General features: G+C 47.1%; 1 protein-coding gene across 4 annotated transcripts in view; it reads right to left on the bottom strand.

Annotated features, from left to right (window-relative positions):
• The window catches only part of LOC140204938 (epidermal growth factor receptor kinase substrate 8-like protein 1), a 117,043-nt gene that overhangs the window by 40,245 nt on the left and 63,584 nt on the right, over positions 1–13,214 (bottom strand). For 3 of the 4 annotated variants that reach the window (XM_072271921.1, XM_072271920.1, XM_072271922.1), the window contains exons 4-6: positions 4,267–4,331; positions 2,916–3,077; positions 1,944–2,093 (exon numbers count right to left, since the gene is read on the bottom strand). In XM_072271921.1, coding sequence (XP_072128022.1) covers positions 1,944–2,093; positions 2,916–3,077; positions 4,267–4,331 — 377 coding nt within the window. Of the gene's footprint in view, positions 1–1,943; positions 2,094–2,915; positions 3,078–4,266; positions 4,332–8,700; positions 8,778–13,214 lie in introns of those variants that run through there. The other variant, XM_072271923.1, reaches the window with a different exon arrangement.

Genomic DNA, 13,214 nt, shown 5'->3' with positions numbered 1-13,214 from the left:
GTATTTGGATGCCCCCGGAGCCAGGACTTGACTTGGAGCCTCCGGTAGTGGCGAGCTCTCAACTCGGCCTGGGAACAGTAGACAGCGGTTCTTGATTCCCTCCGGCGGATTAACTGACGGATCCACCTCGGTGAGGAAACTTTGCAGGCTCACTTTGGTGAGGTAACTGGACAGGGTTGCTCCGGTGAGGAAAGGCGAATTACCGCCACTCGCTTCGGCAGAGACTAGGCTTGCTCCGGCCAGATGACATTGGCACGCCGTGACTTTGGTGACTTTGCAGACGATCTCGTGCCGAATGGCTGAAAGCCGGAGACTATAAACTACCGGTTCAGCCGAGAGTTAATTGCCTCCAATCACCAAGGCCAAGGGACATGGGAAAACAGGGAACCAAAGGGAAATAGGGAGTCAACGGTCTGGATCGTAACATAAACAAAGTAAATTTAAAGGGACCCCAATCCGGACCATGACAGGAAATGCTTTTGTAGCCTTTTCCAACTTCATACATCTCTACAATTCTTCTTCTAAGGTCCTCTGAAAGTTGTTTTGATCAAGGCATGGTGCACATAAACAGATATTTCTTGAGAAGAGCAGGCTCTGTCAGTAACCTGACTTTGTGTGTCTTTTTTATAGGGCAGGGCAGCTCTACAACCCACACCAACAATTTCATCTCATTGATGGAACACCTGACTCCAAATAGCTTTTGTAGAAGGCATTACCCCAGAGGTTCACATACTTTTTGCCAACAAATACATGTCATATTGAATCATTTTTCTCAATAAATAAATGAACAAGTATAATGTTTTTGTGTTGTTTATTTAATTGGATACTCTTTATCTAGCTTTAGGACTTGCATGAAGATCTGTTCACATTTTAGGTCATACTTATGCAGAAATAGAGAAACTTCTACAGGATTCACAAACTTTCTAGCACCACTGTAAATTCTGGCACTCACATCTCTAGGTGGGACATGAGCTCAGAATCTCCAGAAAAAGAGGATTATCTACTTGTGATGGACAACACTGGAAGAACTATAAAATACAGGAACAGTATTGGGCCATTCAGCCCATCAAGTATGCTCCACGAATTGATCGTAGCAGATTTATTTTCCCTCTCGACCCTCCTTTCCCTACCTTCTCCCCATAACCATTGTCACCCTAGCTAGTCAAGAGCCTATCAACCTCCACAGTAAATACACCCAATGACTTGACCTCCACAGCAATCTGTTGCAATACTTACCACTCTCTAGCAACAAAAAAAAATCCTCCTAATCAGTAGTCTAAAGGGATGTCCTTCTATTCTGACTCTGTGCCCTCTGGTCCTAGGCTGTTCCACTATTGGAAACATCCTCTGCACATCCACTCTATCTGGCCCTTTCAATGTTCGGTACATTGCAATGAGATCCCCCCTCATTCTTCTAAACTCCAATGAGTACAGGCCCTGAGTTATCAAATGGTCCTCATATGCGAAATCATTCATTCCCGGGATAATTCTCATGAATCTTCTCTTGACACTCTCCAATCCCAGCACAACCTTCCTTAGATAAGGAGCCCAAAACTGCTCACAATACTCCAAATGCCTTATAAAGTATCAGGCTTGTTCACCATTATGGGAGGGAGGGAACATCGACTCAGACCATGAGAGACCTGAGTCGGGCATTTTCATGCCTTACAAGGCGCAGATTGGAAGTCTGTGTGGGGCGCCACTCCTCACACAGACACTAGAGCAATGTGTGGTTAAGTGCCTTGCTCAAGGACACAAACACGCTGCCACAGCTGAGGCTCAAACTAGCGACCTTCAGATCACTAGACGAACGCCTTAACCACTTGGCCACGTGGTGTGATGAAAAGGACGACTCATCTAGAATCACCCATCCCACCCTCCTCCATCCACCCCCTAAGAGAGAAATGTGGGCAGTCCTTCCTGATCAAGGCACTCATACTCACCCCAACCTCAGAACACTGGAAGAAGTGGATGTCGGGTTTGGCTTGGTCAGCCTCCTTGCAGACCAGGATGAGAATGGAATTGTATCGCCAGCTGTTCAGCAGAGAGTCACAATGTTCAATAGCCATCAGAGGGTAGGTCTCCAGCTCATCCTAAACCAAACCCAATCAGAAATAAAGATGAGCTTTATTTGTCACACGTGCATCGAAACATGAAGGACCACAAGGGTAGGCGACACTTGAATGAAATCCCAGTGGGTACAGTTATTGAGTACAGTGTACAATGTGTCACAAACCCCAATAATTCTGTTGTTTATCTTCATCAAGCAGCTTCAGCAGACCTGGTTTTGCCTTTATAACCTTCCTTGTAACAAGTCTCACCTGAATCACCAGTGTAGGTTTATACCTGCTTGGATATGAAGGAAGTTCAAGGCTCTGGGGCCCACACAGCAAAATGTTCCTTAGGCTAAAGGAGGAACAGGACTGATCTATCCCTACATCTTGAGATGAAAGAGTATCTTTCTTTGTCACCTGTACATCAAGACATACGGGAAAATGTGCTATTTACATCAACGACTTGCTCACTCCAAGGGTGCGTTGGGGGCAGCCCACATGATTCATGGACCAATGTAGCATGCTCACAACTTACTAATCTGTAGTACGTCTCTGGAATGTGTGAGGAAACCGGTGCACTCGGAGAAAACCCATGCGTTCACAGGGAGAACGTACAAGTTCCTCACAGACAAGGGTGAGTGATGAACCTTGCACTGGCTGCAATGCAGTGGAAAAATGGTTTGGTGATGAATCGGTGATGGTCAGCTATAAACCCCACCTCGTCCCATACCCAATGGCCACTACGTCCTTGTCAATTGGACCAACTCCACGGCTACCTCGTTGGAACTGATCCAACCAGTAAGGCTACACAGATCAGCAAAGGTCAGGTCTCTTTCCCCACCGTGGACCAAGGCAGCCTACCTTGGACTCAATGTCCACCAGACTGACGGCCGAGGTGTTGACTTGCAGCAACATTTCCTGTGTCCAGATCCTTCCTTTGCTGTCTAAGCTCTTCAGCTTCTTAATGGACTCCTCCACAGTCTGGGTCTCCTCGCCAGGACCCAGGGGAAAGGTGGTCAGATGCTGTCAGCAGTAAGAGAAATAAGGTCCAAGTGAGAGACGTTGGGGTAGTGAGGAGAGGAGACTATCGGGCCGATGTTGAGATAAAGGGTGTACTGTTCAGGGCAGAAACGTGAACAGTGCAGACAAAATAAGTGGGCGTATTGAATTAATGGTAATCAAAACATTGGTTAGCCACAGTTAAAGTAGTTCTCGTCGCCCCATTACAGGAAGGATGTGGAGACTTTGGAGAGGGTACAGAAGTGGTTCAGAATTAGAATCAAGTTTATTATCTCACTGACATACGTTGTGAAATTCGTTGTTTTCTGGCAGGAGGACAGTGCAAGGCATGAAGCTACAATGGAAATAAATAAGAAAACAGTATAAAAGAGGAATAGTGAGATGATGTTCACGGGTTCAAGGACTGTTCAGAGATCTGATAGAAGAGGGGAAGAAATTCTTCCTGAATTGCTGAGCGTGTGCCTTCAGGCTCCTGTACCTCCTCCCTGATGGTAGCAATGAGAAGAGGGCACGTCCTGGATGATGAGGGTCCTGAAAAATTAAAGGCACTGCCTTTTGAAGATGTTCTCAAAGGCAGGGAGGCCATGATGTTGCCTGGATAAAAGGACATGTTCTGTGAGGAGAGGTTAGACAAACGTGGGTTGTTTTACCTAGAGCGCCAGAAGCTAAGAGGAGACATAATAGAGATTATATAAGATTATGAGGGGCCTTAGTTAGGATAGACAGCCAGTATGTTTTATCTGATACTAGAGGGCATGTAGTGAAGGTGAGAAGGAGATATGGGGGTGAGAAAGAGAACTTTCGAAGGAGATGTGGCGGTGGTAGGGGGGGGAGGTTTGGCAAGTTTTTTTTTTAAACACAGGGAGTGGTGAGTGTCCCGTACGGGCTGCCAGGGGTCTTGCTGGAAGCAGATACAGTAGCGGTCTTTAGACAGATAGGTGAATAGGCAGGGAATGGATTTTAGGTGGATCACACGCAGGCAGAAGAGATTTGGCATTGTGTTCAGCACCTGCGTAGTGGGCCTGCTCCTATGCAGTACTGTGCTGCGAAGGTGGAGGGAGACATGCAGCAATTATATTTTCTGTATATGTCACAGGGAAATATGGTCAACGATACCCAGATTTTAAAAAGAGAACTTTCTGTTCGGCTCAGTTTCGGGGTGAAGTTGACAGTGAAGAGGCCGGTGACTTACATTCACGTGGTACTGGGACTGATCGTCCATTATGAAGTTGGTGTTGGAATATTTCTTCCTCTGCTCTGCAAATCAAAAGGAAAGTAGTGAGTAAAAGTCCTGGTGAGCGAAATATCAACAGATTCTTGGAAAGGGAGTGGCTGTTGCAACTACAGGTGAGGCAGAGCCTCATTGCGGCTAATCCTGCCGTTTTCTGTTCAGTCCGCACACCAGACACTGTGCAGCAAGTATCTCAGGCTTCCTTCAATCTGCCCCCAACCCCCCCACCTCTCTAAAGTCTTCACCCTGTGACAGTGCAGAGTAAATCACAGCAGAAACTACATCGGATACGTCAAGGGGAGTTGTGCAAATTCCAGTGTCAAAGTTGCAAAACCGGACCGTCTTGAGTCCTCCCTCTCTGGCAAGGGCAGGGTCAGTTATCACAGGAACATCTCTGAGTTCAACGCAAACACAAAGAAGTCTGCAGATGCTGGAAATTCAAGCAACACACACAAAAGATGCTGGTGAACGCAGCAGGCCAGGCAGCATCTATAGAAAGAGGTACAGTCAACGTTTCGGGCCGAGACCCTTCCCTTTGTCTTTTGTGACATTGCCTAATCTCTCTAGCTAACAGCTACTGGAGTTTGGAGAATTCACCGTCCGTGATGCCAGGTTGTAGAACAGCCAGGCAGAAGATCATAAACACAAGAGATTCTGTAGATGCTGGAAATCCAGAGTATTACATACAAAACGCTGGAGGAACTCAGCAGGTCAGGGGGCATCTATGGAGAGGAATAAACAATTGACATTTCAGGCCAAGACCCTTCAGCAGGGTGACACGATAAGCGCAGTGGTTAGCACAATGCTTTGGAGTACCCAGGTTCAAATCCCACCACTGCCTGCAAGGAGTTTGTACGTTCTCCCCGTGACCATGAGGGTTTCCTCCGGGTGCTCTGGTTTCCTCCCACAGTCCGAAGACATACCAGTTGGTAGGTTAATTGGTCAATGTAAATTGTCCTGTGATTAGGCTAGGGTTAAACTGGGGGAATTGTTGGATGTCGTGGCGCGAAGGATCTATTCTGCTCTGTATTTAAATAAATAAATAAATAGATAGATAGATAAATAAATAAATGTTTTTTTTATTTATATATATATATAAATCAGAACTGCTGCTCTCACTTCCTGATAACAGATTCAGACATTTTTTTTTAAAAACTCGAGTGTATATTGAAACATACAGTGAAACGCAGTCATTTGCGTTAACTACCAACACAACCCAAGGATGTGCAAGTGTTGCCATGCATTTTGGTGCCAACATAACATGACTACAATCCTCGACAAGAGCACAAAACAACAATAGCAAAATAAGCCCCCTCCCTCCCTCCCACGCACACGGTTCTCCAAGCACAGGACAGGACGCCTCCACCCTTCAGAGTGGCACTCGCAGAATCGCAGACGTTTCGGGCTTTGACTTCCCCTGTTGAACTCACAGTGGCCTCAGGGCTCAAGTCATCAGGCCTCGGATTCCAGACTTCCAAGTGATTTCTAGAGCCGGCAGGAGAGGAGTGTCTCGTCTTGCTCTTGATCCACATGGGTCCCCTCACTCTGTATCTGCCCATCACCCCCTCCGTTCGCCCATCACCCGACAATCTCCTCCCTCTGGCACCCCTCACCTCCTGTTCCCACCTGCCCTCCCCGATTCTATTCTCCACCCCCCGTCCCCTCAGATCCCAGCATCTGCTGCCCTTTGCAAAACCTCCCAGCCTCTATGGCAATAGCCCCTCTCTCCCCCTCCTCCATCTGCCCATCACCCCCTTCTGCAAGGAAGAACCTTACAGATGCCAAGAGACAAGTTTATTTGGCCACAAATAGATATAGGATGAAAGATGAGCTTCAGACTTCAACATATCAAAACATACAGTGAGCTGCGTCACTTGGGTCAAATCAAATCAGTGACAATGTGCTGGGGGCAGCCCGCAAGTCCCGTCATGCTTCCAGCGCCAGTGTAACATGCCCATAGCTCACTAACCCTAACCCGTACCGTACGCCTTTAGAATGTGGGAGGAAACCAGATCACCAGGAAGAAACCCTTGTGATCGTGGGAAGAATGGGCAGACTCCTTACAGTCAGCAGTGGGAATTGAACCCTGATTGCTCAGTAAAGTGATTGTGCCAACTACTGTGCAAGTTTTCTTTTCTGTTGGGTTTCTGGCCTCAGATGGGGCCGTGGGGGTTACCCAACCAGACCACGAGAGCCAGGTTCGTGAAGAAACACCATCTCTGCTTCTCTGTCACCTCCCCCTGCCCAAAGCTGGTACAGAGAGGTGGGGGGCTTTGGAGCACTAATCAGATCAGGAGCCAAGATATCGAGGAAGAGGTGGCTCCTGGAAACAAGTGCAGACATGGGAATAGCATTCTGCTCCTCTGAGAGAGAGGTGGACACAGCCTGGTCCATCACCATAAGACATAGGAGCAGAATTAGGCCATTCAGCCCATCGAGCCTGCTCCGCCATTCCATCATGGCTGACCCCGGATCCCATTCGACGCCATACACCTGCCTTCTCGCCATATCATTTGATGCCCTGACCAATTAGGAAACGATCAACCTCTGCCTTAAATATGCACGTGGACTTGGCCTCCACCGCAGCTCCACCATTGGCAGCGTCTACAGGAGGCGCTGCGTCAGGAAGCTGGCATCTATGATCAACGAACCCCTCACACCCTCTTCTCACTACAATCGTAACACAGGAGGTACAGAAGCCAGAAGTCCCACACCACCAGGTTCAGGAACAGCTACTTCCCTTCAATCCATCAGATTTGTGAACCATAAGCACAAGAGATTCTGCAAATGCTGGTAAAAGGTGATAGGTATTCGATAGGTCAAGCAGCATCTATGGAGAGGAATAAACCATCAACAAGACCCATAATCAGTTCCTGATAAAAGTTGTGTACCTTAGTCCCGAATACAGGAGCCTCCAAAAAATTATTGTGACATTTTTCTGCTTCCTATGTCAATAACAATTATAAACACAAGAAAATGGGAGCAGGAGTAGGCCATTCAGCCCCTCGTGCCTGATCTATCTTTGAGCATGATCGTGATGGGGAATGTCATAGGTAAGATTTATTTTTACGCAGACAGTATTTGGTGCATGGGACACGCTACCAGGGGTGGTGCTAGAGGCAGATACATTCGGGGACATTTAAGAAATTCTCACATAGGTACAATCCTAGAGTCCTGATGAAGGGTCTTGGCCTGAAAAATTCCTTTCCATAGACGCTGCCTAACCTGTTGAGTTTCTCCAGAGTTTTGTGTGTGTTACTCTTCTGTGGGCAGGTGGATGATAGAAAAGTAGAGGACTATACAGAAGGCAAGGGTTAGATTGATCTTGGAGTAGGTTAAGAGGTCAGCATAACATTGTGGGCTGAAGGGCCTGTATTGTGCTGTAATGTTCTACATTCTACGTTCTATGCTCCCTGTGCTTTTCCCCAGGTATTTATTGATTTTAAAGTCTGCAGTGTTTACGATGAATGGCAACAACTCCACTTTGGTGGTCCTGGAGTCATGTGCATACAGGCCAAGCTTCATAAAAGGGGGGATCACAGTCACTCTCTTATGGGAGATCAGTCGACCAGTTGGGTCTTCGTGACAATTTCACAGTTTCACGGTCACCATCACCGAAACCGGCGCTGCTTAAACTCCAGTTATATTCAATTGGATTCGAATTTGCCAGCTGCCATGGTGAGACGTGGGCTTAGGTCTCAGGATCAGAAGATGAGAACCTGTTAGAGTAGTGTCTTAACCATTCAGCGTCGCACCCAAGGAAAGCACAGGCTTCTCCCAGGCACCGGTTGTTTAGTGTGTCACGTGCACTGCATGGACACGGGCACACTTGCGTATGGTTTTAGAATGGTCTGTGAGTGGGCCTTACTGCATATCTGTTTAGTCCAGGGGTTCACAACTTTTATTCTGCAGTGGACCCCGACCGTTCACCGAGAGGAACTTGGTTGGACCCCTGCTTTAGGCACTTCAGAGTGTGCGTGTGTTTTATGTGTATGTCTCTCCGCGTGAATGTGTGTTTTCTGGTGCGCCCTCTCCAATCAGGAAACCTGAATCCAGCAGGACCTGATTCTACCTCACCCACCTCTCCCCAAAAGGGGCAGTGTTCAGTGAAGGAAACTGAGAGCTCCGGCCTGCCCAGGTGTCACCGCGACCCTCCCTCTCTGCTGGCAATGGGGTTTGCAGGGAATCAGCCAGGATAAAGGACTGGATCTTCTTGACTCACAGCAAGCAGGAATAAACTCATGCAACTACCAGGCTGAACCCAACCCCACCCTAATATACCGAACAGTCCAAAGTTTTGAGCAAGGTGTAACTGCTTTCAGCAGTTTCATAAAACTCTCGTCTCCCAAACACAGACTTTAATCCTTTCCTGATGAGGAATGGAGTGTTACTGACCTGGGTAGTCTCCTCTCACAGCAGTCCTTTAATTTGAGATACCTTTTCTCGCAAGCAGAGAGGTTGTGCTCTGCCACTAATAGGAAGCGCCTCAGTAGATATCAGGTGAATGATTTCACCACCTCTTACTTTATAATTTTTTTTTAAATTTCTGGGCAGGACTCAAGTCAGAGATTAACCCTGTGAGTACCTTCCCTGTCAGGCATGTAGTCCTCGTCCTGGACACTTTCCTCTTAGGGAAGACCAACAAAATTTTACACAGGCAACACACACAAAATGCCGGAGGAACTCAGCAGGCCAGGCAGCATCTGTGGAAAAAAAAGTACAGTCGACATTTTGGGCGGAGACCCTTCGGCAGGTCTGGAGAAAGAAAGGTGAGGAGTAGATTTAAAAGATGTGGGGGTGAAACCAGGAAGGTGGTGGGGGGAATGAAGTAAAGAGCTGGGAAGATGATTGATGAAGGAGATACAGGGCTGGAGAAGGGGGGAGTCTGATAGGAGAGGACAGAAGCCATGGAAGAAAGAAAAGTGGGGATGGAGTATGAGAGGGAGGTGATGGGTGGGCAAGGAGATAAGGTAAGAGAGGGAAAAAGGGAATGGGGACTGGTGAAGAGGGAAGGGGCATTACCAGAAATTTGAGAAATCGGTGTTCATGCCATAAGGTGGGAGGCTACCCAGACGGAATATAAGGTTTTGTTCCTCCAACCTGAGTGTGGCCTCATTGCTACAGTAGAGGAGGCCATGGATGGACAGATCAGAATGGGAATGGGAAATGGAATTAAAATGTGTGGCCACTGGGAGATCCCACTTCCTTTGGTGGATGGAGCATCACCTCCCTCTGGTGCTACCGCCCCCCCCCCCACCTTTTTTTTCTTCCATGGCCTTCTGTCCTCTTCTATCAAACTCCCCCTTTCCAGCCCTGTATCCCTCTCACCAATCAACTTCCCAGCTCTTTATATCATCTCTCCCCCTCCCAGTTTCACCCATCACCTTGTATGCCTCTCTCCCCTCCCCCCACCTTTTAAACCTACTCCTCATCTTTTTTCCTCCAGTCCTATCAAAGGGTTTTGGCCTTAAATGTCAACTGTGCTTTTTTCCTATAGATGCTGCCCGGCTTGATGAGTTCCTCTAGGATTTTTGTGTGTGTTGCTCAGATTTCCAGCATCTGCAGATTTTCTCTTGTTTGTGAAACCTTACACAGAACTATTTCTGACTGCCATCCTTCAAGGTCTCAAGGTCAGTCCTGATGAAGGGCCTGAGCTTGAAACATTGACTTTCCTTTGCATAGATGCTGCCTGACCTATCGAATTCCTATAGCATTTTGTGCTTGACACAATGCCTCTTCTTCAGAAGGCTAAGAAAACTTTATAAAGCACTGGTGAGGCCTCACTTGGAGTACTGAGAGCCCTGTTGGTCCCCTTATTTTAGAAAGGATGTGCTGAAACTGGAGAGGGCTCAAAGGAGGTTCATGGAAATGATTCCAGGATTGAATGGTTCTGGGCCTGTGTTCACTAGAATTCGAAAGAATGAGGGGTGACCACATTGAAATCTATCGAATGGTGAAAGGCCTTGATAGAGTGGATCTGGAGAGGAAGTTTCCTATGGTGGGAGAGTCTAAGACCAGAGGTCACAGCCTCAGAATAGAGGGGTGTCCTTCTAGAATGGAGATGAGGAGGAATTTCTTTAGCCAGCGAGTGGTGAATCTGTGGAATTCTTTACCACAGGCAGCTGTGGAGACCAAGTCTTTATGTATATTTAAAGCGGAGATTGATGGATTCTTGATTGGTCAGGGCATGATGGGATATGGAGAGAAGGCAGGAAATTGGGTTTGAGAGGGAAATTGGATCAGCCATGATGAAGTGGTGAGCAGACTCAATGGGCCAAATGGCCTAATTCTGCTCCTATATCTTTTGGTCTGATGTTCTTATGATCTTAAATTCGACATGTCCCTGTGGCTGCTCAAGGATTTTTACGAATACACCACTGAAAGCATCCAATCCAGACACATCACATGCTCTGCATGTGACTGCAGGAAACTGCAGAGAGTTGTGGACGCAGTCCAGTCCATCAGACAGACCAGCCTCCTGTTCACTCACTCCCTCTAGACTCCCTCCCACCTCGGGAAAGCAGCCAATGCAATCAAGAACCCCTCCTCCCCACGGACGTTTTCCCTTCTCCCCACTTCCATCAGGCCCAAAGTCAACAGGCACCACCAGGCTCAAGCCTGTGGTCATAAAACTCTGGAACGGACTTCTCATGAACCAAAGAGGAAATCTTGATATCCCAGTCTACCTCGATATGACCCTTGCACTTTATTTGTCTGCCTGCTTTGCATCTTCTCTGTAACTGTGACACTACATTCTGCATTCTGCTTTTTTTCCCTCCTTCTGCATTACCTCAGCGTTCTTACATAACGTACCTTGGTGCGTGCGACAATAAAGGGCTTTGTTTGTCACATGTGCACCGAAACGTACAGTGGAGTGTGTTGTGTGTGTCAGATCGGCGAGGATTGTGCTGGGGGCAGCCTGCAAGTGTGGCCATGCTTCCAGCCTGCCCACAATTTGCCGACCCTAACCCGTACGTCTTTGGAATGTGGGAGGAAGCCCACTAGGTCATGGGGAGAATGTACACTACCCATACCCCTCATAATTGTGTGTACCTCTATCAAATCTCCCTTCATTCTCGTACAGTCCACAGAATAAAGTCCTAACCTTTCCAACCTTTCCCTGTAACTCAGATCCTCGAATCCTGGCATCATTCTTGTAAATCTTCTCTGCACTCTTCCAATTATATTGATACCTTTCCTGTAGGTAGGTCATCAGAACTGCACACAAATTAGGCCTCACCAACGTCTCACGCAACTTCAACATAACTTCCCAGCTCCTGTACTCAATACTTTGATTTATGAAGGCCAATGTGCCTGTACAACTCTATCTATGTGTGAGCTTTCTATACGACCTTATCTGCCCGTGAGCTTTCTATACGACCCTATCTGCCCGTGAGCTTTCTATACGACCCTATCTGCCTGAGATTTCTATACGACCCTATCTGCTCCTAAGCTTTCTATACGACCCTATCTGCCCGTGAGCTTTCTATACGACCCTATCTGCTCCTGAGCTTTCTATACAACCCTATCTACCCGTGAGCTTTCTATACGACCCTATCTGCCCATGAGCTTTCTATATGACCCTATTTGCCCGAGATTTCTATACGACCTTATCTGCCCGTGAGCTTTCTATACGACCCTATCTGCTCCTGAGCTTTCTATACGACCCTATCTGCCCATGAGCTTTCTATACGACCCTATCTGCTCCTGAGCTTTCTATACGACCCTATCTACCCGTGAGCTTTCTATACGACCCTATCTGCCCGTGAGCTTTCTATACGACCCTATCTGCTCCTGAGCTTTCTATACGACCCTATCTGCCCGCGAGCTTTCTATACGACCCTATCTGCTCCTGAGCTTTCTATACGACCCTATCTGCCCGAGATTTCTATATGACCTTATCTACCTGTGAGTTTTCTACATGACCCTCTCTACCCGTGAGCTTTCTATACGACCCTATCTGCCCGTGAGTTTTCTATACGACCCTCTCTACCTGTGAGTTTTCTATACGACCCTCTCTACCTGTGAGTTTTCTATGTGACCCTCTCTACCTGTGTTTTCTACATGACCTTCTCTACCTGTGTTTTCTACATGACCTTCTCTACCTGTGAGCTTTCTATACGACCCTATCTGCCTGTGAGTTTCCTACATGACCCTCTCTGCCTCTGAACTTTTTATACGACCCTATCTACCTGATACTTGATATTTCTAGCCTGGAAGAAAATATTGTCTACCTGCGACTCTCATAGTTTTACAAACCACTTTCCGGATATCCCCTCATCCTCTGCTGTTCCAGAGAACACAACCCACGTGAGTCTAAGCTCTTTAATCCAGGCAGAATTCTGTTGAATGTCTTTGGCAGCCTCTGTAATCCTCCACACCCTTCCTGTAATGGGGGTGACCAGAACTACACAGAATACCCCAAAGTTTCATCGAGCTGCAAAATTCCTTCCTGACTCGTATTGTCAATGCCGCGAGTGATAAAAGCCTGGCATGCAGTACACATCTTTGCCACCATATCTACTTGTGTTACTGATTTCTGGGAGTAATGGACTTGGACCCCCAGGTCGCTCTGTATATCAATGTTGAGAACATTCACCATTGTTTCATAGCCACCAGCAATGACATCATGGTAACACTATGTGACATCATCACCACCACAGTGACATAATTGCTGCAATGACATCATCACCACCTGTAATTATGTCTGCTGCTCCAAATGACATCACCCCCCCATCAATTACATCACCACCACCTACAAAAACATCTTTGGCACCGACGACAAGGTGAAAATAATTTATACTTCTTCTTTTTACCAAATGAAAAACAGTTTCCGCCAATAGCTTCGTACGAGATGCAAGTGGTTCTTATTTTCGCTTCTACCTTGGAATTATTTTAATATGCTTTTC

The sequence above is a fragment of the Mobula birostris genome, chromosome 11, assembly GCF_030028105.1.
Source record: "Mobula birostris isolate sMobBir1 chromosome 11, sMobBir1.hap1, whole genome shotgun sequence".
Lineage (NCBI taxonomy): Eukaryota > Metazoa > Chordata > Chondrichthyes > Myliobatiformes > Myliobatidae > Mobula > Mobula birostris.
This window is presented reverse-complemented; position numbering and strand designations above follow the sequence as displayed.